The sequence below is a fragment of the Monodelphis domestica genome, chromosome 8, assembly GCF_027887165.1.
Source record: "Monodelphis domestica isolate mMonDom1 chromosome 8, mMonDom1.pri, whole genome shotgun sequence".
Classification (NCBI taxonomy): domain Eukaryota; kingdom Metazoa; phylum Chordata; class Mammalia; order Didelphimorphia; family Didelphidae; genus Monodelphis; species Monodelphis domestica.
The window spans coordinates 189357367-189382590 of NC_077234.1; the positions used below are offsets into that span (position 1 = coordinate 189357367).

The window sequence follows — 25224 nt, forward strand, 5'->3', positions numbered from 1 at the left end:
TCCTCTTGCAGAAGACATGGCCTTTGAGATTTGTGGAAATGAAGGATTACAAGGGGAGAAAGAAAAAGAAGATGATGCAAGGGTGAGGAGAAAAAGACAGAGAGAGACACAGAGACAGAGAGAGACACAGACAGAGACAGAGACAGAGACAGAGAGAGTGAGAGACAGAGACAGAGAGAGTGAGAGAGAGAGAGAGAGAGAGAGAGAGAGAGAGAGAGAGAGAGAGAGAGAGAGTGGCCATCTGGGAACATACAAATATATATCATTCTGCCAAATGTATTACTACTATTTCACTTTTAACAAGGGTAGAAAACAAAACGATACATTCAAAGCACAAATTTGGCCAAATTACTTTTCTTGCTTTGGTGAATGAATGACACTGGAATCTTTCAGGAGATAAGATTTAGCTACTGTTCTTTTCCATTCTGATGATCTAAAACATAAAGAATGTGGAAGTCAATATAAGTTATATTGTTGGAATTTAACTTTGTCATGGGAATCCACATTTAGAAAGTGTGTCATGATGCGTGTTGTGCAATTTTATTCAGGTTTATCTTTCAGTACATAGAGAACTGAGAGGAAGAGAACACATACATATTGCAAAGAACTTTTTTTCCCTTTTATTATCTCTTTGTAGGCTCTGGTTTTAGAGTGTGAAGACAGTTTCTCTAACTTTTCATCTTAACAATACTCTCCACTCCACAGAAATGTTTTAGATGGCAGGAAGGCTAACATATAGTATCCTCCTGCAGGAAATGTGTCACTTGGTCTAGTCAGAAGCATAGGTTAATAGAATTCCAGTTGAACTCAGAGATCATTTGGTCCAGTCTCCTCACTGGAGATTGAAGACTGAGCCCCGGGGAGGGCAGATGAATTGCCTGGGATCTATGCAGCTGGAAAAACCAGGGGAAAAAAAATAGCTGGAACTTATATAGTGATTTAAGGTTTACAAAGCACTTCGTACAAATAAAATATCTACAACAACTCTATGAGGTAGGTGCTATTATTCTTTTTCTTATTTCCATTTTACAGATGAAGAAGCTAAAATCAAGGGTTAAGTAACTTTCCCTGAGTCACACAGCTAGTTGAGTCCCTGAATCATGTCTTTCTAACTTGAAGTTTCAGTCATACAATTTAGAGCTTCAAAGGGACTGAGGAGTCATCTCGTCCAATCTCTTCATTTTACAAATGAGGAAACTGAGACCTAGAGAAATTCAGTGTCTTGCCCAACATCACACAGGTTCACAGTGGAAGGGCTGGGATTCTCACTGAGGAGTTCCATATCTATTACCCCTTCATTGGCTTCACTCTCTCTCTCTCAGAACAACAAGGGGCCTCTCAGGTCTCCACTTCTCAGCTCAGGGTGCTTTCCATTATGCCACACTGTGGGAAGCCCTCTCTGAACAGATACACTGGGTTCTAATCTTGACTTTGTTACTGGCCAACCCCAGGTCTCATTTTCTCATCTTTAAGAACAATGAGTCAGACAAAATCTGCTACATCCCTGTTACATCCCTGCTAGCATTAACAGTCTCTTATTCTATAAGGCAAAGTACTCCCATAATGCTTGAGCTCAAACAAAATGACCAGAGTGGGGGTAGCCAAGAGACAGCTGACCTCCAAATTCTAAACTGAGGCTCAAATCTGGCCTCTGAAACATACTGGCTGTTTGAACCTGGGCAAGACTCCAGTGCAGAGAAGGGTCTGACCTTCACTGACAGAGGAGTTTCCTCATCAGCCAATGAAATCACATTTATTCAGAGTAAGAAAATGGAGGGTGGGAGGCTGAGCTTACCAGTGGTTTTCCTCCTGGTATTCTTTAACACAGTTTTGACATTTGTAATATGGTGAGTAGATACAAGTGTCTGCATGTGTGTGTATATCATAGAGGTTAATTCTGATACTATTGTCTAAAAATGTTACCATTTTATATAATAGAATTTTAGCTACATAAGGAAAAATGTTACTATTCTAAACATATACTAAACATAGCTGTTTAGAGATCAAATTCGAACATATTTTAAAAGGATTACTTCAGCCTAAACTTTCTACATAACATGTACACAAAGAGACTGTCTCCACTTGAAAATGGAGATGTAGGGGGCAGCTGGGTAGCTCAGTGGATCGAGAGCCAGGTCTAGAGACCGGAGGTCCTAGGTTCAAATCTGACCTCAGATACTTCCCAGCTGTGTGACCCTGGGCAAGTCACTTGACCCTCATTGCCTAGCCCTTACCACTCTTCTGCCTTGGAGCCAATATACAGTATTGACTCCAAGACAGAAGGTTATGGGTTTATTAAAAAAAAAATGGAGATGTAATATATTATTCCAAATATATGCCTAACATGTCCCCCGATATGCCTCATACAAAACATGGATGCAAAACCTATACTATTTTACATACATACAAGTGATGAGCTCTTGGCAGATTGTAGCAAAAATTTAAAAATGTTCTTTATTTTTCTTGCCTTAAAAAATTGCAAAATGGCTAATATGGAAATATTTTGCGTAATTTCACAAATTCTCAATGGGTGGAGGAGGGCCTGGAGGGGAAGAACATGGAACTGAAAATTAAAAATGTATACTGTATATTACCATGAATTTCAAGGCATCTACAAAACTTCTGAATAAATGTTTTGTAGGAATTTTTCAGAAGCATGACATCCTTATGCAAACTGATAGTCCTTTAAGGCACACAATCTAACCCAGAGAGTTTTTTTTTTTGTATTTTGCTGATTTCCACTTAATATTTCATTTTTGGATACAATTATGAAACATCTTTTTTTTGGTAATGGTAATATTGCCATTGCACTCTACTGACATGGTACCTAGGAAACAAATCTGCAAGTGAGGAAAGGATTCAAAAGTAACGTGATTTGAGCAAAATGTTAAGTTTTGGGAGATGAGAATGTTATTTGTTAGTAGCTAACAGCAGGTCAGGGCTGCCAGATAGTACAGTGGGTAGAGTGCTGGACCTGGAGTTGGGAAGGCTCATCTTCCTGATTTCTAATCTGGCCTCGGACATCTATGAGCTATGTGACCCTGAGCAAATCACTTCACCCTGTTTGCCTCTGTATCTTATCTGCCAAATGAGCTGGAGAAGGAAATGGCAAACCACTCAAGTATCTTAAGAAAACCCCAGAAAAGGTCACAAAGACTTGGTATCTGGGCTTGATAACATACTTTAGGATTTTAATCCTGACTGCTAAAAATGTTTAGAAAGAGCATAAACTTAGAGAGGGGAAATCATATCAAATTAGAAAACAAAATGAAACAACTGATGAGATAATCTCTCTATTTTCTGGCTATCAATTGATACTACTAAAGAAAAAGTGAATAAGAAGACAGAAGAGATATGTTTGAAAATGCATCCCCTAAACAAGGTCAGCCTTAATCAGAACTAACAAGATTTAAACAATATAGCTATCTTTGGCCCTTATCTTTGATTAAAGTTCTAAGTAAAAATAGCCAGTCATTTCAAAAGACATCAAAGGAGCCAGGCCTAAAGGCAGGAGGTCCTGGATTCAAATTTATCCACAGACATTTCCTAGCTGTATGATTCTGGGCAAGTCACTTAACCCCAGTTGCTCTTTACTACTCTTATGCTTGGCACTAATACTCTAATTCTAAGACAGAAGGCAAGGATTTAAAAAAAAAGATATAATAAATGTCTAAATAGTCAATCCCTACGTAATTATTTATTTACAGATGATAAAATTGATTCTTAATATCCTGATAAAAGTTAAGGGTTTAGGTTTAGCTCCGGATTGAGTTATAGGAGTAAATAATAAACACAAATTTCATTCACTGCTTGCAATAGGACTCAATACTGAAGAGATTACAAATACTAATAGAAAAACCCTTTTACTATTATCTAAAATCTGCAGTAAAATTTACCCAGAACCCCCTTAAGGTAGCTTGGACCATGGTTAGATTAGAATTTACTCCATGGATTTCAGAAGTTCTTTCCAACATTTTGGTCAGGTTAGAAGCATAACATTTTTTACTTGCCTCACAAAATATTTTTTTAAAGTATCTTGGTCTTAAGCTGGAATTGTGCACCTTCTCTTTAATCTGTGATGATAAAGTAGGTTAATATTTCTTCTATGATATATGCTTTTCCACATAAGCTATTATGTATTTGTGAATATTTAAAATAAAGGAAAAAGTATAAGATTAAATAACTCAAGGTCTAAATGTGTACCTTCACCCTGCCTGGCATTTCCCCCCTGTAATATTACTACTGCTTCTAGAAGAAATGATTCTGCAAATGCCTCTTTTTATAGAAAATCTGAGATTTTTACGTAAATACAATATCCACATTTAGAGATATGAAATATAGCCCAATTCATGGAGAATAAAAATGATCCCTGATTTAAGTGCTTTCAAATAGCTCTTTTAGTAAAAGAAAAATATTGATGTGGAAAATTTAAACACATTGTTTCTGAATTATCATTTCTATAATAAGTAATGTTAACACAAATTTAATTTTGAGATTAAAATGTGCTAAAAGCCAAATTGTATCTGAAAATGAGCATTTAGAGGAGAAAGATAATGCTTAGTTGAGGTCATAGCAGTTTAATCAGAGAGCTCCAATGCTTAAATTAAGAGTCTAAAAATAAGATAAACTACTCTACAGTAAATGTAATTAAGAAATAGAGAAGTCCTTCCAATCCTTTCTGCCTTAGTCAGCATTAAAACAGAAATACAGTTTAGGTCAGAAGCAAACAGAACCTAAGTTATTTCCTTAGTATTTTAGAGGTAATAAAATACATAATAATAAAATAAAAATCCCATCACTGGGATGCCTTTGTAAGGGTTTTGGGAAAACTTGTAGAATTCTCACCAGCTATACTGCAAAAGTAAATTGTGTGATTTTAAGACAGACTAAATCTCCAAAAAGCATAACATTTGTAAAGAAATAGTTGGTGAATTTTTAGTTACCCTTTCTTCCTAAGTCATATTAAGCAGTTCTACCACATTCCTCTGTCTAACTCCATTTAAATAACAAATAACCCCCTGTGAAGGGGGAAAAACCCTCCCCCAACTTCCCTTTTAAAAAATAAATAAATAAAACTGATCTAATAAGCTACATCAGCTCATTTTACAAATGTGTACACACACACACACACACACACACACACACACACAAACGCAATTTCACTGGAGATCCCAGAAGAGCCATACCTTCTAAGTTTTTTGTAAAAGTATCCTATAAATTATGACTTATTAAATTGGCATTTACAAAAGAGTTTTATAACACTTCAGATGTCTTTTAAACTCCTGGGTACAGTGGAAACCATTAGACAAGGAATTCACCTTTTATAATTTGGAACCAAAAAAAAATCTCTTACAAAGTACCAATCTAGTAATAGTATAAGCCCTAGCACCCCCAACTTAGGGTTTTATTAAACTCTTCATTGTAGGCTTTAGATTCCTAGTTGGATTTTCTCTCCTTTTTATTACCTCTAAAATTTGTGGAATCCCACTCCAATTAGAAGATGTCTTGACCTTTAGCCAAACCTTCATAAGCACTCACCTCAGCTTCTCCTTGTGTAACCCATTTAGTCCAAAACTATCTGGTCGATCTCGCCTCCTCCTGTAGAGGCCTGAATGGGAAAGTTCTTTCAGCTGTAAAGTGGTCATATTTCTCTCCCACACATCAATTTTTAAAAAGGGTTTCGGTCGAGGTAGGTGGCTGCCAAGGTATTTGGAGAGAAGATAAACTGAGCCGTGTGTCTACTGCACACCTGCACTAGTGTGAGTTAAAACCTCAATACAGGCAGTTAAGAGTACAACTTCCTGTTTCTCATATACGTACACACCCTCTGGAGACAGAGAGAGAAAAAGCAGTACTTCCCTTATCATCTGAGCCTTGTACCTATGAGGTCTTGCCATTTGCTGAAAAGAAAAACTTTATAGATGAGAATACGCCTATCAACTTTTTAATGCCAAAGTTTCCATCATTGGCTGAAGAGCTGGAGTCACATAATGACCAATTAACTCCTGGGAATCTGCCTTTTTATGCCAGGAAAGCCATCTCAGCACTTTACAAGCAACAGTCCCTTTAAAGATGTGCCTGGTCATTACTGGGTGTTGGGGATTCTTTGCTTAAGTAAGGTCCAGAAGGATGGCAGCAGGAAGCAATTCAAAACCACGTTTCTAATTGACATGAGAGGATGACCTGAGAAAATGTTTCCCCTTTCCCCCAACATTTGTTCTCCAATGAGCAACCTTTGAAATGGTTTAGCTGAAAACAAGATAATTTAAAAAATCTAATAAAATACTCCCCACACTTGTTTTATCTGAGCATGCGTTTAACATCCCACTCTACATTCTCTGCCATCAATCAACAAGCAATTATTAAGGGCTCAATATGTGCCAGTGTGGCACTGTGCTAGACAATGGGGATCCAAACAGCCAAATTAATTGTACGCCCTGCTCTCAAGAAGCTTACCCGGGTGACACGGACATACGTAAGTTTATGGGACACTCATGCAGGATTTTTAAAAAACTGCAGTTTTAGGCTATTAAGACTTAAAAGTCCTTCACAAATGTGCAGAGAGGAAGGGAGCTCCCTGGGAGTTTAATTGTAACCAACAAACTAATTCATTCATTTTTTTTTTAAAGTCTCAAAGTTTTAAAGATACCCAGTAAAAGCATATAAAGAAGTATAGAACAAAAAAGGTAATGAGTGGCAGAGGGAATTAGCAGTTAGGGAGAGGTGTTTAAGAATTCCCTGGAAGAAAGTGAGGGATTCTGGTATAAAGAAACACTAGAATTTGGGTTTTTTTGCTGTTATTCTGAACCTGTGGTTGTAAGAGTGTAGACAAGCCCTTTTTACCTCTGCAGATTTGCAACTCCTCCCTTATACAGCTGCCTGAGGACAAGGAGAAATTCCAGCCTACATCTCCATCTTGTTGATTTCTTTATGGGATTTGGCTTTAACCATTATCCCCAAGCTGCCCCTCTACTAGAATTAATGTTTGTATTTATACATATAATTATGTATATGTATAAATACACCCATCTCACACAAAATAGACATATATATTATATATACATGTATATATAATGTATATATATAACAGACCATATACTGAAATTACATTATATTATATATCTTACATACATATATATATCATATCATATACCTCTCTACTAGAGGTCCAGCAGACATCTGAAACTAAACATGTCCAAAACCAAAATTTGACAGTTTTATACATTTATTGTGCTAAACACTAAACATGTTTGTAACAGGGTTTTGTTTTTTTATTCACAATGGGGAAGGATGGGAATGGGAGGAAGAAAGGGCAAATTTTTGCTGCTTTAAAAAATTTAATTATAAAAGATAAAGGAGAGATTGATATAATATGTTCTTTGAAAAAAGAAGAGTCATCTTTTCTGTTCAATTTCCTAATTAAAAAGCAAAGGCACTCACTTGCTCCAACAATATGTAGGGACGAAATTGCGGTGGTGATGGGGAGATATTTATTTAGCATCAAGTGACTAAAATGGAAGCTGGACAAAGTGTCACCCACATTTGAAACTTAAATGTGAGGAATATGTGAGTTTTATTTCAAAGATACGTCCAAAGTAAAACTCCATGGTGGAGGAAAGTCAAAGGCAGAAAGTGACCGTTTGTGTCAGGAGTCCAAGATTAGACTCAGTCCACCCAAGCACAGAGTTCTCTGAAGGGGTGGCACTACACCATGGGTCACATACGTGTTTTATATTTACTAATCTTCATACCATTGCTCTCCTCCCCTCTCCTCCATCCTCACAGAAGAATCTAAGCTCCTAGAAGGAAGGAAAAGTTTTACTTTTTTTCCTTTGAATCCTCAACACCTAGTGTAGTATCTGGCACATAGTAGGCATTTGATAAATGCTATTGAATGGAAACTAAATTGAGTAAATTACTAATGGGATTTAAGGTCATGGATGAAGCAGATGCTTTTTTTTTTCCTTTTAAAGCTTTTTTTTTGGTGTCATTAAGTCACAAAACATGGGCATAAACGATTCTATAAATATCTAACATAACCCTTTACCTGCTACCCCTGGTATGATTTTGGAGCATAGGTTGAATAAAGGGAATTGACCATTGAGCTTCAAGAGGCCTTACAAATGATATAAGCCAATCTCCTCATTTTGCAGATGATAATTCAGATCCCACAAAGGGGCATGATCAAGGCCACCTGGAAATGTAGTGACGGCTTAGGCTAGAACTTGGTCTTCTGACTACAGGGCCAATGTCTTTGCAATATCTCAGTATTAATGGAGAAAGAAGCTTCTGTATAATTTTAATTTATTTGAAACACCTGTCAACCAAACGTAATGCACATATGGCTATTTAACAAGTTTTGTTTTGCTTTTAACACTTTCCTTCATTCTTAGAATCAAAACTAAGTATTGGCTGCAAGGCAGAAGAGCAGTAAGGGCTAGGCAATGGGGGTCAAGTTATTTGCCTACGGTCACACAGCTAGGAAGTGTGACCAATCACTTAAAAAGCCAATCATTTAAAGTTCATCTAGTCTCAGTTCAATAATGACGAGACTCGTAAAGATTTCAGCCAGCAAACTTTGATTTTGTTTTCTATAGTGATGAGAGGATCCTATAGACCTCAAAATGTAGAGAAAACTTGTCTGTTTTCTGCAAAGTGTCTGTTGAGCTTCTAAATGGTCTGAATTGATCATCTTAGGTTCACAGGATCAAATTTTAGAGATGGAAAGGCTCTTTGAGGTCATCTAGATCAACTGGTTTCATTTTACAGTTGAGGAAACTAAGCAGATTTGACCAATGACTTGATCAAAGTCATGCTAGTAGAAGGGGCCAAAGCTGCAGTCTGAACCCCAGCCTGCCAATTCCAACTACACCATTCTGACTCTTAATAAGGTTAGAAATACAAAATAGATCTCCAGTGATATGTCTTGAGCAGGATGGGAAGGGAGTAAGTCTTTAGACCTCTTACTATGGCACTTAAAAAAAGATCCAGGCTCTCCAAATAAAACAAAAATCAGCTGTTTTCACTGTAAGCCAGATGCACGTGCAAAACTGATGCTGAGGTAGTTCCTATGAAAGGTACTGAAATAAACATGGGTCAAGATTTTAAAAAATGTTTTCAAAAGTAAATGTGGCAGGTTGAGGTGAAGAACCACCCAGTGGCTAAGCCAAGAGAAGGCAGGAAACACGTGATCATGTGGGATACAGCCTGTTTGATAAACATAGGGTTAAGTCATGTTGTGCTTAGTAAATACGATGCCAGGTACCAGTTTCCAAACTACAAAAGAAACAGGCAAAAATAATCATCCTTTGCCAGCTGACTAGAAATGAATTTTATCTTGAATAAATGGAAGTTATGTTACATAAATTTTTTTTTAACTTTATCTTCTGTCTTAGTATCAGTTTTAAGATATAAGAGCAGTAAGGGTTATGCAATCAGGGTTTAAGTGACTTGCCCAGGGACACACAGTTTGGAAGTGCCTGAGGCCACATTTGAACCCAGGACATCCTGACTCTTAAGCCTTGGTGCCCTATCCACTGTGCTACCTAGATGCACCTGTTAATTCTTTTAAGTTAGGGACAATGTCAGAGTAGAATAAGATGAGAACTCTTTCGATTCCAGTAGGATCAATGGAAGCTACAAAGAGGCAGATTTTAGAGTTAGATGTAAAGGAAAACTTACTAATAATGAGAGGGAAACAAAAGTGGAATAGGCTTATTTATGCCAAAAGGGATTCTTGTGGCTTGGACTGAAGAGCTTCTGGGTCAGGTCAGCAAGGATTCATTAAATACCTAATATGTACCAGGCACTGTACTAGAACCCTTTCTGATTCTATGATAATCTGAAACTTTAAAAAAATGTGCAAGGCAGCAAAGTGGATCAGTGGTCCTGGGTTCAAACCTTTCCTAGCTATGTGGCCCTGAGCAAGTCATTTGCCCCCCCATTGCACTCTTCTGCCTCAGAACTAAAATTTGGAAGATAAGGTATTTTTTGTTTATTTTAAGTGCCTTCCATTCCAGTTTTTTGCTACCACAAAACTATTGTTACCAATATTTAGCTACATGTATCAAGCCCCTCTTCCCATTTTTGGTTTCCTTAGGGAATAAGTCCAATAGTGAGATGATCACTGGATCAACAGTTATAGGCAGTTTGATAACTTCTTATACTAGTACATGTTAATGAGTACAAAATGAATGGACTGATCATTGCTCTATCTATAAAGTGTTCGTGTTACACAGTTGGTAGAGCTCTGACCGGATTCAAACATTCTGGAAAATAATTCATAACGACACCCAAAGGCTTATAAAACTGCACACCTTTTGATTTAGCAACACTACTATGAGAGCTATGCCCCAAAGACACTGAAGAAAAAGGAAAAGGACCCATGTGTATAAAAATATTTCTAGCAGTTCTTTTTGTGGTGGCAAAGAATTGGAAACTGAGGGGAAATTCCCCATTGTTTGGTGAATGGCTGAATAAGTTACGGTGCATAAATGTGATGGAACACTACTGTTCTACAAGAAAAGAGGATGAGGCTGGTTTCAGAAAAACCTAGGAAGACCATAGCCCTTACTGCTTTGTTTCTAGAAATTCTCCTTGCAATTATAATCAATACTCGAGGTTCAGGACTTTTTAAAAAACTGTTTAATAAATAGTAGCTTTGTCCTTCCTGCTCAATCAACTGTGAACTCCTTGAGAAGGACACCCCAGTTTAAAGTGCTTTCTAGCTTCCAAAGCAAGTAGCACAATGCTCAGAATAAGGCCTAACCTAATAAACACCTAACTGATAAGGCATGGGATGAACTGGAAAGAAAAGCAAAGTCAGGGATCTGTATCTGCTAACCTGTTTCTTGTGGGATATTAGTGAAAGTGCCTGAGAAAATCACTCTCTCTCTCTGTGTTCATCTTGCCAGCTTCAATTGATTAGACAATCTGATCTCCAAGCTTCACTTAGCACCCCCTTCCCTGTCGTCTTAGGATCCATACTGTGCATTGGTTCCAAGAGAGAAGAGTGGTAAGACCTGGCACTGCTGGTTAAGTGACTTGCCCAGGGTCATATACCTAGGAAATGTCTGAGTCTAATTTGAACCCAGGACCTCCTGTCTTCTGGACCTGGCTCTCAATCCACTGAGCTACCTAGCTGCCCCACATTTGAGAAGTGTTAAGCCTCAATGGATAATCTCATGTGTGTTTCAAAATATTTCTTTGCATTCAGCATTAAAGAATTTACCATTATATAATTTATATAAATGTCATATAAATGAACTTTACTCATATAATATTAATATAGGATTTGCATGATAGAACATTTTCAAGATATTATAGAGTATCAGAAAAGGACCCTTTCTAAATAAGAAAGAATGAAAATTCAAGAGCTCTTTATGATTGTTAAAAGTTACACAGTATTTTGCAGGTATGAGCCCGACACTTCACATCTAAGGAAAACAGAGGATACAACTGGCCCTAGTGTTTGCCTAAGCTTGTTACATTCCAATTTCCAGTGTCCTATTTCAAGTAACCCCTTCATGCACCACAGGATAAACGTAAAACATAATTAAGCATCACGTCTCCAGAATGGGCAATTAGTGGTATTTAATGATCAACTAATGTTTTTGCAAGCATTTGTTAAATACAGTGATGGAGAATTTTGAGCCAGAGCAGCTGTTAACAAGATATCACCACAAGCTTTTATACCTCTAACTTCATGCAGGCCTGTGAATTGGCTCAGTACCTATGTATTTCCAGGTCATTGATTTCCATTTATGACACAGAACAAGGGACGGATTTTATGTTGTGCAACCAAGACTTGGAGCTTAATGGAAATGAGCCCTTTAAATAGTATCCCTTAACTAATCATTGACTGGAGAAACATTTCTGCAGGATAAAATGACCAGCCTTCCCATGCTTTGTTTCACCTCCTCATTCAGATCTGTTTTTTGTGTGTAGGAGCACTTGTATCCACACATATATGAACATACAACCAAGTTAAGCCTCTCACGCAGAACATGGCTACACCTCCAACTCCTGGTTTCTTTTCTAAGTGAGGGTTGCTAGGACTCACTTGCTTTCTTGTTTACATACATGAATTAGCCAAAGTCTTCTGTGGATTCACAGAACAGAGATTCAAACCGTGGGTTCATGTTCACACTTCAAACTTGGGGTGTTAAGAATGTGAGAATGGTACATCACCACAATTCTAGAAACAAGCAACAAAAAGGGCATGCTATGGTTGAGCCCTGGAGACAGCAGGCAGTTCAAAGAGAAAACTCAGTGTTAAAAAACTATAAAAATAGATGAACAAAGCAGGGAGATTACAGCTGCCCAAATTTCCTCTGGGATGTGCCATGCCATTTGTTGGCAGCCCCATACCTCTGACACTAGAAACAGGACCACCTCAATATACTTCTGACACATGCCAATTAAATTTTTTTTATCCCTGCCAGTTACATGTAAAAACAATTTTTAACATTCATTAACTTTTTTTTTTGTCTTGAATTTTCTTCCTCCCCATCTCAGTAGAGATGGCAAGCAATTTGTTATAGATTTTACATGACACATGCCAATTTGATTATCATCTATCAGTTTTACTAACAAAAATGGCAATATTGTTATTTTATATGCAAAATCGCAAAATAAACCAATCTATTGGGCACTTGAAAAACCATCAAAAAGCATAATTAGCCATTATATGTCAAAAATATATGATACTCAGAAACTGCCCTTCCAAAGAAAGACTGAGAAGACAAATTGCCCATCAGCCCTGATTCTGACAAAAGAAAAAGAATTTATGGCATCAGTATGGTTATGTAGTGGTTATACAGAACTGGTCTTAATTCAAAAAGCCACAGGTAGTAGGTTCAGGTCCTGACTGAGACACATTGGCTGTGTGACTCCAGGAAAATCACTCAACTCCTCAGTGCTCCAGACAATTTTCCAAGATTGCAGGTTACAGGGGAGTTATCAACCTGTACTTGTACAGAGAATTTCTCCATCAGAAATTTCTTCCATCAATAAAAGTATATGGTTGGACTCTGCCCTCCCCACAACTTGTTTTAAAGTAGCATAGTGGGAAAGATTGCTGGCATAGCTTCTAGTCCAGGTTGATACATCAGCATCATCTTCTCCAAGTCAAGTTATCTCCTTGGAGATGTCATCCTTTCAGTTTCCCTAACACTATATGATTGTTGTCCTAAGTCTGTGATGGTGAACCTATTGCACGTGTGCCAAAAAGAGCATGTAGAGCCCTCTCTGTGGGCATGCCTGCTGTTACCCACCAGAGTTTGTTACTAGGAAGCCAGAGGGATTTCGGGCAGAGCTCTTCCCCTTCCCCCTTCCATGTGCCTGAGGACATTTCTCATTTTCCCTGCCCCTCTGCCCAGCAGCCAAAGGGAGGAGGAGTAGGCATGGCACTTGGTCTGAATAAAATACCTTATCTAACAGAGAGACAGTACTGGGGAATAATGCTTAAAATCTTAAGGTTGGAGTCAGGATGATCTTATTTCAAAAACTATTTCACTTGATCTCCCTGAGCCTCAGTTTTTATAACTGCAAAATTACAAAGGAAATAATACTTATAGTAGAATAATAATAACATTATAATAAATAATAAATTATTGAGACTCAAATGAAATAATATGAAATCCAATTCAATAAACATGTATTAAATGTGAAGTATTGGGGATACAAAAAGAGGCAGAACACTGGCCTTGCCCTCAAGAAGCTTGCACTCTAATGGGAACACATGAAAACAAATGTATACAAAGCCATACACGCATACAAAAGATAACTAGGAAATAATTAACAGAGGGAAGGAACTAGAATTAAGAGGAGTTGGAGGAGGCTTCCTGTAGGAGGTAGGATTTTAGTAGGTTCTTGAAGAAATCCAAGGAGGTCAGAGTGGAGGAAGGAGAGTATTCCAGGCATAGGGAACAGTCCGAGAAAACTGGGTTTTGTAAATGTTTAAAGAGATAAATATTGAAATGTCAGCACTTATATTCTATAAATATGAATTATAAAAAAGGCATCAGAGTAGAATTTTAGTGGTAGCTAAAATCCTATGCCCAGAAAATATTTACTAAATTAATAGTATCATAAGATCATAGATTAAGAGTGTGAAGATTGGATTTATCTGACAAGAGTTGGGAGAGGTCATTAGTTAAATACCCTCTCCTTATACAATTAAGAAACCTGGGGCCCAGAGAACAAACTTAACTTATCCAAAGTCACAAAGGTAGACAAGAGAAACTGTTAGGGGCTCAATGGATAACACACCAGGCCTAGAGATGGGAGATCCTGGGTTCAAACTGTACTCAAGACACTTCCTAGCTGTGTAATTCTGGGCAAGTCACTTACCCCAACCACCCAACCCTTCCTGTTCTGCCTTGGAGTCAATACTTAGTTTTGATTCTAAGAACAAAGGTGAGGGTTTAAAATAAAACAAAACAAAAAAAAAACCAAAGGGAGCCAAGAGATGTGATTTGAAACTTAGAACTCTGACTGCACACCCATGTTCCCTTAGGGAGAAAAGAAGTGATTGAAATTTGTCCTGTTCCCCAGTGTTAAGGTTTTGAAATTAATCCTTTTTACCAATGTAATCATGTTTAATGAAGAAATAGCCTGGAGCAGTGAAAAACCAACAACACTGGATTTAGAATCCAATCCTTTTTAAATCTTGGCTTTAATACTACTTTGGGGCAAGTCATTTCACTTTCCTGAGTCTCAGGTTTCCCTCATCTTTAAACTAAAGGGTTGATGATCCTCAATAACTTCTGAGATTCCTCTTCTGACTCAAGTTTTGTTGTTGTTGTTGTTTTAAAGGTAAGTAATTTTATTCTTGTGACTAGAATATTTTCAGGAAATGCCACATTTCGGAAAAGCTGAAGTATCCATGACAAAGGAAGTGGGTATATAAAGGCCAAATCCCTGGAAAGGAATTTGGGGTATGCTACATTTTAGGGTACAGAGGTGAGGTATTCCTGAAAAGATGTGGCTAAATTTAGTTCTTGCAAATTGAATCCTGTAAAATGCACCAAGGAAGTTCTTCAGTCATAGGAATTTGTTGGTAGTCATTTTGTAAAGCGAATAATCACTAGTAATGCCCTTTGGTGATAAAACGAGATTTCTGAATGTTAATGGGCTTAAAGCCAGATGGGTCTATATCATGGGGATCTCCAAGACTGCTGCATTTAGTTCCATTCTGCCCACTCACCATACACTTTATAATAGCCAAATAGCTGATAAGGTTTCCTAAAATAAGTTTTCACTTAAGAAAATGTCAATTGGCAAAAGTTCTTGTATGTGAGAGGAGAAAAAAATGCAAGTTGTTTCTACATTCCGAGACAGGTAGAGTCAAGAGTCAACAACTTTGGTTGCCTGAGTATTATGGGGAACCACATGGGGCTCCTCCTCTCCCTTTCCTGGAATTCAAAGGTATGTACTAGAAATCTGCCCTCTCCCTCCCCACCCCCAATTCATCACTAGGAGTCATGAACTTTGGTGCTAAGCTCACTGCTGTCAAAAATGTGCCTTTCACTCCCAAACTATTCTCTTCAGGTCAATGAAACATTCACCAGCCCCCACGGAAACAGCAAACAACCTTGATACCAGCATCGAAGAAAGGGTTCTGTTTGTTGCTTCATTTCCCTTTGCCCTCCTAACTCTGGCACAGATCATTTCCCATGACTCCAAATAGTCCTATCCATCAAAAAGGGTGCTCAGATCTCAGTTAATGATCTCTCTTTCTTTCTTTCCTCTTTTCCTTCCTTCCTTCCTCCCTTATTTTCCATCTCAGAACCAATACTAAGTATTGGTTCCCAAGGCAGATGAGTGGTAAGGGCCAGGCAATGGGGATTAAGTGACTTGCCCAGACTTACACAGCCAGGGAAAGTCCGAGGCCAAATTTGAACCCAGGACCCTCCTGTCGCTAGGTCTGGCTTTCTATCCATTGAGCCACCCAGCTGCCCCCCAGACAAGATAAGCTCTGGTCTTGCTTCAACTCTTTTATTTTCTCACTCAGGTCTGAGACCTCTTCAAGGAATTTCACTATTTCTTTGCTTTTCTCAGAACCTTCTAAAATATATTTTCAACCTGGCAGAAGAGTTTTTAATAAATGTTTCTTCTCAACACACATTTCTGGATAAGGAAACAAATTTATAGGTCTCAAATAATTTATGATCACACAGATAGATATAGAATGGACTAAAACTAGATCTCTTGATATATCATATATTGGGGTCTTCCTGAAATACCAGCTTGCATCCCTGACATCCCCCCACTGCCACCTGCTATAGCAGCATTAACTGAGTTAAAACTAATAAAAAGCCCTTTGCCAACTTTAAAGCACCTTACTGCAGGGATTCATGCTTAACGTGGAGGCTGCATTGGATCATCTTTAAGGTCATATCCAATGGAGAGTCTAGGATTCCACAGTGCCTAATCTGGGGCTTAGAACCACCCCAACTTTTCCAAAAAGTCTTTAAAATTAGAAATTGTAGGGGGCAGCTGGGTGGCTCAGTGAGTTGAGAGCCAGACTTTGAGATGGAAGGTCTCAGGTTCAAATCTGGTCTTAGGCACTTCCTAGCTGAGTGACCCTGGACTTAACACAAGACCCGTTGCCTAACTCTTACCACTCTTCTGCCTTAGAATCAATTCTTACTATTGTATTTTTAGCATACATCAATACTTAGAATTGATTCCGAGACAGAAGGTATGGGTTTATTTTTTTAAGTGAATTATAAACCAGAAGTTGTACCTGAATATTCCCAATTCCAGAACCATCAGAGCAGAGTTTACTCCTAGCACCCAAAAGCCTCTCTCTAATCTATCTATAATCTAATGTAAATCAATGATATTCTCTTTTGGTTCATGTCTTTCTCCTTCTAAACAGATATCAGGTCCGGGATCTAAATGGCAACTTGGTGCCCATTTGGTTCTTCTCTGCTTCCTAACATATGTTATAAATAAGTATGAGGATTGCTCACTGAGTCAGCACAGATACTAAAATTGGAATGATCCAGAGAAGATTAGCATGGCCTCTGCACCAGGATGACACCGAGATTGTAATAGGAGTTTTATTTTTTCTTGTTCTCTCAATGAGGGGGAGTAGAGGTGGGAGGGAAATAAAATGGATCTTCATTTATGCACAGAATAAGATATAATTAAAAACATAATTAAGTACATAAGGAATTTTATGTTATTTAGCTAAAGAAACAAGGTACAAGAGGTACTTTGGAATATTTTTCTCTAATAGAGGGAACTGTAATACGCATATTTGGCTAATTTTTTCCCATTGATTTATAGTGAAGGAAAAGTAGTCTAAATGATGACCTTTTAATTAACAGAAATTTTGGTTTCTCAGAGGTCATCTGGTTGGATTCAAGATAACCATGCCTGCTTTGTTTCCTTGGTGGGTGTATTGGAATATTCATGAATGTTTCCAAAAATTCTAACCATGAAGACCAGATGTTCTCTTCCAAATTAGATGTCCTGATCAAAAAAAAAAATTCCACAACTATAAAGATAATGCCAGCTAAAAGAAGCAGCAGAAGACACAGAGATCCACATCTTCAGAATGGAGATCATAAGGAAGGCAGTGTTACTGACATGATAACCATAATAATATCTAGCATTTATATATCCCTTTAAAGTTTTACAGCAAGAGCCATTTTACTTATATTCTGAGCAAATACTGTATTGTAGGCAGTTAGCAAAGAATATAAGATAAACAAAAATCAGAGCTGACATCACCTGTGTCTAACTCTCGGGTAGAAAGGCACAGATAGGACAATCCAGGGAACGGAGATTTAGAGGTAGAGGGGACTTTAGAGTCTGTTTCATTTAGTTAAATTTCCTTATTTTTCAGATAAGGGAAATTTGGTCCAGAGAGAAGTGACTTGCTTAAAATCAAATAGGTAGAATATTTTTTCTCCTCTAACTTCTTGAGGTAGTTAGGTGGCACATTGGATAGAGTATTGGATCTGGAGTCTGAAAGATCTGAGTTCAAATTCACTTTCATATACTTCCTAGCTGATCCTGGGCAAGTCAATTAACCTCTGTTTGCCATAATCCCCTGGAGAAGGAAATAGCAAACAACTCCATTATTCTTGCCAAGAAAACTCCATGGATATGATGAGGTCACAAAGAGTTCGACACAAATGAACAACTTAATATAGACTTTCAAAATAGAGAGAAACAATTTTTAATTGGATTAAGTGGCTTAAAAGAATTCTTTTTTATTAATAAAGACTTATTATGATAGATGTAAAAACATTTCAGTCATTAGAAGTTAGTAAATTTAATATATAATTAAAATAGTTTTAAAATCTAGTCTATGTAAAGGGTACTTTACAGTTTAATAATTTGATCAGAAAAAGAATGCAATGTCAGCCAAGGAGAGATAGACATTTCATGAATATGAATACAATGGAATAATAAAAAGACTGGCATATTAAGAAAACTAGTCCACAACTTCCAAATTCCAACTGATGGCTTATATCTCTCAGGTCTCTTTTTTAATTTTAACTGTGGCATTCTTAATTTCTTCCACCTCCTTCTCCTCTTCTTTAAAAAACAAAACAAAACAAAACAAAAGAAAAACCAACCCTTGCCTTGTCCACAAAAGAAGAGAGACAAGGGTTAGGCAATTGGGGTTAAGTGACTTGCCCAGGGTCACACAGGTAGGAAGCATCTGAGACCACATTAGAACTCAGATCCTCCAGACTTCAGGCCTGGAGCTCCAGCCCTCTAATTCACTTCCCAAGAGGCTTGGAAAAGGAATACCTGTGTATGAGAGTAGTGAGGTTCTAAGCCCTGGATTAGGAGAGATGGAATCCTAGAACCTCCCAGTTGGCTAAGACCTTAAAGATCACCTAATGCAGCCTCTACTGTAAGCATGAATCCCCTAAGCATGGATCTTAATTCTCAGGGAATCAGCACAAAGACATCACTGGTGAGGTAAAAGGGAAGCTAATATTTCCATAATTAAGGTTCCTATTTATAAGGGAGATTGCATAGCATATTGTGCTCTCAATCCACTAATTATTAATCATCTAATTATTGCAGGGATTTGTGCTTAAGGTGAGGCTACACGGGATCATCTCAGAGGAGAGATTCTGGGATTCCACAGCATTCTTAAAGGATCATGAGTTTTTAGTTAGCGAACTTTCCAAACGCTATTTCTGCCCCCATGTGGCTTAATAGGTCGTCACAGGGAATTTTCTGAAAACTACAAGGAGAGGAGATTATGTCTGAAAATCAATTCCCAAGCATCAATTACATTTTTACTTATACATACACCAGCCATTGTGCTAAGTGCTGGAGACACAAGAAAGGCAAAAGCAATTCCTCCAGGGAGAACTCTGAATTTTTCTTACTACCTCGGAGGATAACACATTTGGGAAAGGACTTCTGGCCATCTAATTTGATCATCACATTTTACAGATGCTGAAAATGAAGCCCAGGAAAATGAAATGACTTGGTCAGCATCACATATGTACTAAGACAGTCAGAATTCCAATCCGGGTCCTCTGACTCAAATTTCAGTGATCTTTTTTCACTGCCTTCTTCTCAAGTCTTATCACTTTATTGTCTTAACCCTCAGTGATATGTCATTGAGAGCTGTAAGAGAAAACTGATGTTTTATGTAATTGCATATATAAAATCACTATCAGATTCTAAGCAGCTTGGAACTCAAAGTTAAAGAAAAAAGAATGTCAAAAATTGTTTTTACATGTTGTTGGGGAAAGAGAAAATGTTAAAAAATAAAGTTAAATGGAAACAAAGAAATAAAAGGAAAAGTTGAGAGCATCCTTCCTCCCCTGGGGAATAGACACTAGTGAAATGACTGACAAGTGCTAAGTAGCTTTTAGTGGTAGCAAAAACAAATTAAATTTAAAATTAAACAAAAGAAATGAGTCACTATCAATTGAGGGAACAGCTTAACAAATTATGGTGTTAAAAATATGTAATTCAGGTTTGGCCTGTTTCCCAGGACCATGACCTTGAAAATTTGGTGGGATAACACTAGTTCCTGAGTTCCTAGGGATAAAGGTTCCCTCCAGACAGTAGTTTCTCCAGCATGACTGTCCTTGAGTTTCTTTTTCCAACTTCCTCAAGAGCAATAAATACCACAAGAACCTGAGGAATTCTGGGTAGCCTGCTCAGCCCCCAGGCAGATTCCTAGGGTCAACCAAGTTTTACAGAATTATAGATTTACAGCTGAAAGGGTTTTCAGAGGCCACAGAATTCAACTCCTGCATTTTATTAATCAGGAAACAAATGCATGGAGAGATTAAGTGACCTGCCCAGGGTCACCTTTGGCTAGCAGTTAGCTGAGCCAGGATCAGAACACATCTTTCTGATTCCAAGTCCAGTGCTCAAAACTGTCCTTTCATGTCTACTATTATCATCACAGAAATGTCTCCTCTGAGACAGCCCAGGTTACAAATATAGCGCAATGTTGCTGAATATTAAAAAAGTAAATATGAGCACTTCGGAGACTTGTATGCATTGATATTTGATGAAGCAAAGAGAGCCAGAAGAATAATATGCATGAATATGATAAGATAAATGAAAAAAAATATTACAAGGCAGTCAAACTAATTGTTTTTTTTTTTAAACCTTCTGTCTTCGAATCAATACTTCTAAGACAGAAGAGTGGTAAGGGTTAGGCAATTGGGGCTAAGTGACTTGCCCAGGGTCACCTAGCTGGGAATTATCTGAAGCTAGATTTGAACCCAGATCCTCCCAAATCCAGGGCTAGAGCTCTATCCACTATACTACTTAGCTGCCCCCAAATTCTGACTAATTGTAATGACCAATCTTGGTTCTGGAGAATAAATGATAAAAGCAATTTTTACTGTTGTTCAGTACAGATACTGGAGTGGTTTGCCATTCTCTTCTCCAGCCTTTTTTTTTTTATGGAGGAGGAGCCTGAGGCAAACAGGGTTAAGTGCTTTCTCTAGGGTCACATAGCTAGTAAGTATCTGAGGCCAGATTTGAAACTCAGGATCTTCCTGACTCCAGGCCAGGTGGTCTAGCCACTGTGTCAGCTCTCCCTTACTCGCCTCCCCCAACCATCCAGGTGTAACTAGTTTCCTCCTCCCTTCTGAAATGACTTTTATATATTCTTTGCGTCTACTAAGTAGATGATGTGGTATATACTTATATATACTTTGAATTTACTTGGGAGGGTTGAAACAGTTTCATTGTTTGCTTTTTTAATTTTGGTATCTTCTCTGATGCCCCACATAGAAGGGATGTTAAATGTTTGTTTCACTAAACACCTGCCCTTCTCCTGGGATAGAACGGGAGAGGAAGGAGTCTAGGGGCGAAACGTGTCAGAATAACAGCCTTGTGAGCTCCTCGTGGCAGGGACCATATTTTTGCCTTTCATAGCTTTGGTATTATCTGCCTGCCTGGCATATAATAAATGATGAATAAGTGCTTACAGGCTCACTGGATGGTTTTGTTTAATTGATTTTTCTCCCTCTATGAAACAAGGGAGGATTCATTGAGGGGGGATGCAGGGAGATAGGAATGTAGTATACAAACAAAAGGAATGAACAAGTCTTTTGTTTTTATTTTATTTTATTAAGAGCCTAGATTAAGGGGTGAGGGTAGTGATTAACAGCCACTCAGAGGAAGAATACTGATTCAGAATGTTATTAGAGGTAAACTGTTCGTGAAGGTTAAGGGTCAGAATTAAACCAAAAGAGACAGAAAGATAAAAAAAAAAGCAAACCAGTAATAAGACTAATAACAACAGCAACTCAGGGGGCAGGCTGGGTTCCTGCCAAACTCAGCTGGAACAGTTAAATAAAGAAGCTTTCATAGCCTAAGCTTAAAATACCATGAGTAAATATTTAGCACAAACAGGGAACAGAAAAGGGCAGCAGAGCAGCATTTGACTAGATCAAATGGGAAAACATTAACTGGCCTTTCATAGCCAAGTAATTTCATTAGAGATTTGGAGATCTTTCTAGATGCCCAGGCTGAAGTTATACTGCAAAAGACTCCAAGGGGCTATGTTAGGCTGGATTTCTTATTGAAGTCATATACCTTTTATTTTTTTATTTTTACAGTGCACACTCCTTCCTTCCCTCTGTTCAATTCCTCCAGAACATACACCCACAGAAGATTTCACACAACAAATTTGCTGTTCCCTCCCCCCTTTTCTCCTGATCCCCTATTACTGACTGACATTGGAAAATTGAGCTCAAAGGCTCTTTGTCTTTTTCTCCTCACTTCTGAGGGCATCACAAGCATCCTAGTTGTTGTTTAGACATTTCAGTTATTTCTGACTCTTTGGAATCCCATTTGGGGTTTTCTTGTCAAAGATACTGAAGTGGTTTGCTCTTTCCTTCTCCATTTTGCAGATAAGAAAACTGAAGCAAAAAGGGTTAAGTGACTTGGCCAGGGTCACACAACTAGTAGAATCTGAAATCAGATTTGAACTTGGGAAGATGAGTCTTCTAGGTCTGGCACTCTATCCACAGTGCCATGTAGCTGCTCAGTAACCCAGAGTGCCAAGGAAAAATAAAGAACAAAACATATTTAGAAATTAAGCATCTATTATGTGCCAGGCACCATGTTTTGTTTTTGCAAATATCTCATTTGTTCCTTGCAACAACTCTGGAAAATAGGTGCTATTATTATGCCCATTTTATGGTTGAGGAAACTGAGGTAAACAGCAATTAATGGTCTGACCAATTATACAGCTATTAAGTTTCTAAGCCTAGATTTGAACCAGGGTCTTCTTGACTCCAGGACCAACCCTGAATTTACTGTATCATTTTGCATATTGGAATAAAAGTACATTGGACCTGGGGAAAAGAAAATTCCCTGTTGAAATAAGCCACTTATGAAAGGCTAACTCATAATTTTTGAGGTGTGCACTTGCATCTGCCATTTTTCTTGCCCTTATTCTCAAGCATAAGCACCAGCATTTCCAATGTATTTCAGGTGTTTCATTTGATAGATGGATGGGTCAAGATCAGGCTGCTAAGTGTTTTGTTGAATACATAGCCAGATGGTGCAATGGAAAGAGAGTTGGAGTTTAAGTCGGATGATCTGAGTTCAAACCCTGCTGTAATACTCACTATGGGGCCTTGGCCAAGTCACTGGGAACCTCAGTTTTTTCTTCTGTAAAATGAGAGGCTGAAATTAGTCTTCTGAGGTCCTCTTCCATCTCTAAATCTATGCCTCTGTGATCCTGAACATGCTCAATACAAACAGGGATCAGCCCCCAGAAGTCTTGGCTTTATTTCACAATACTGTGTTATCACTACAACTGAGAGATAGAATCTAGAATCAAGAGGGCCCAGTATTTTAGTTCTGTTTTTTTTTTGCCTGGAGCTATTTAGTGATAGTTTTAAGGATCTTAGTTTTGCAGCTAAAATCTCCCCAGTGAACTATGTCAAAAACACTCAATATCACAGTTGATAAAACGTTTTGTACTTTTCACATAGCTTGTTGCCCCATAAAAGGTTAAAAGCACATTTAAAAAAAATTAATAAGTATTTATAGGAAAAAAATCAAATTAATACTTGTTGGAATGTGTTTTAGTTATTTACGAGATGGTAGCATCCCAGGAACTCCTCTTCAGAACCACTGGGCTGAGTTTGGCTGGCTGAGAAAAGCTCCCAAATGCCAGAATGTTAAACCATCCATCTAATACCCCATAGCAGTATTACTAAAAGAGGCCTGAACTGACCAGTGTAATTGACTGGATTTTTTTATTAAAAAAAAAAAAAAAAAAGGTGTGTGTGTATGTGTGTGTGTGTGTGTGTGTGTGTGTGTGTGTGTGTGTGAGAGAGAGAGAGAGAGAGAGAGAGAGAGAGAAAGAGAGAGAGAGAGAATATCTTTTATATTTTTCTCCCAATTTCATGTAAAAAATACTTAAAAAAAACCCCTTACCTTCTCTCTCAGAATTGATATTAATTATTGGTTCCAAGGCACAAAAGGGCAAGGGCTGGGCAACTGGGGTTAAGTGATTTGACCTATGGTCACATAGCTAGGAAGTGTCTGGGGTCATATTTGAACCCAGGACTCCCCATGTCCAGGCCTGGCATTCACTAAGCCACCTGGATGCCTCTAGAAAATAAATTTCAACATCCATTAAAATTTTCTTTTTTTAGTTCCAGATTCTTTCCCTCCTTTTCTCCCCTTCCCACTCATTGAAAAGGCAAGCAAGTTTATATAGATTATCTGCAGCCAATAAAACATATTTATATATGAGTCATATTGTGAAAGAAAACACAGAGCTCCCCCACCAAAAAAAACCAACACAAAAGATAAAGTAAAAAATAGTATGCTTTGATATGCATTCAGACTCCATTAGTTTTTTTTTCTCTGGATCATTGTATTGTTCAGAAGAACCATGTCATTCACAGTTGGTCAATACTGCTGTTACTATGAACAACATTCTCCTACTTCTGCTCACAACTTTGCATCAGTTGATCTAAGTCTTTCCAGGTTTGTCTGAAGTATTCCTGCCCATCATTTCTTATAGCACAACAGTGTTCCATCATGATGATATACTTCAATTTGTTCAGCCATTCCCCAATTGACAGATATCCCCTCAATTTCCAAATCTTTGCTACCAAGAAAAGAGCTGATATATTTTTTGCACGTATTAGCTCCTTTTCCTTTTTAAAAAATCTCTTTGGGATACAGATCTAGTAGTAGTATTGCTGGATCATGTAAACAAGTATGCACAGTTTTATAGCCCATTGGGCATAGTTCCAAATTATTCTCCAGAATGGTAGGATCAGTTCATAACTCCAACCAGCAGTGCATTACTATTTCAATTTTCCCATATTTCCTCTAACATTTGTCATTTTCTCTTGTCATATTAGCTTTCATATTAGTACCTCAGAGTTGTTTTAATTTGCCTTTCTCTAGAGCGTTAGTGCATTTTTCCATGACTATTTAAAAACATTTCTTCTTCTAAATACTCCCTATTCACTGATAGGTTATCAATTAGAGACCCAACATAAACTATTCCATGCTCCTCTAATTTGCTTATGGTTATCATACTATGTCTAAATCATGTACCCATCTTGATATATGGTGTGAGATGTTGGTCTATCCCCAGTCTCTGCCAAATCATATTCCAGTTTTCCCAGTTATTTTTGTCAAATAGTGAGGTTTTGTCCTAAAAACTGTGATCTTTACATTTATCAAACACTAGATTACTATGGTCATTGTCTCTGGTGTACTGTGTGC

At 37.8% G+C, this 25224-nt stretch overlaps 1 protein-coding gene and 1 non-coding gene across 7 annotated transcripts in view; one reads left to right on the top strand and one right to left on the bottom strand.

The window, feature by feature from the left end:
- The window catches only part of LIMS1 (LIM zinc finger domain containing 1), a 193493-nt gene that overhangs the window by 64935 nt on the left and 103334 nt on the right, over window positions 1-25224 (bottom strand). The window contains exon 1 of one of the 6 annotated variants that reach the window (XM_007501207.3): window positions 5539-5798. The exons of 4 other annotated variants lie outside the window; for them this stretch is intronic. In XM_007501207.3, coding sequence (XP_007501269.1) covers window positions 5539-5645 — 107 coding nt within the window. In that variant the 5' untranslated portion in view covers window positions 5646-5798. Of the gene's footprint in view, window positions 1-5538; window positions 5825-25224 lie in introns of those variants that run through there. One more of the 6 variants, XM_007501206.3, reaches the window with a different exon arrangement.
- LOC130456039 (U6 spliceosomal RNA) lies at window positions 16972-17079 on the top strand. The gene has a single exon (XR_008914315.1). It is a non-coding gene; the product is annotated as a U6 spliceosomal RNA (small nuclear RNA).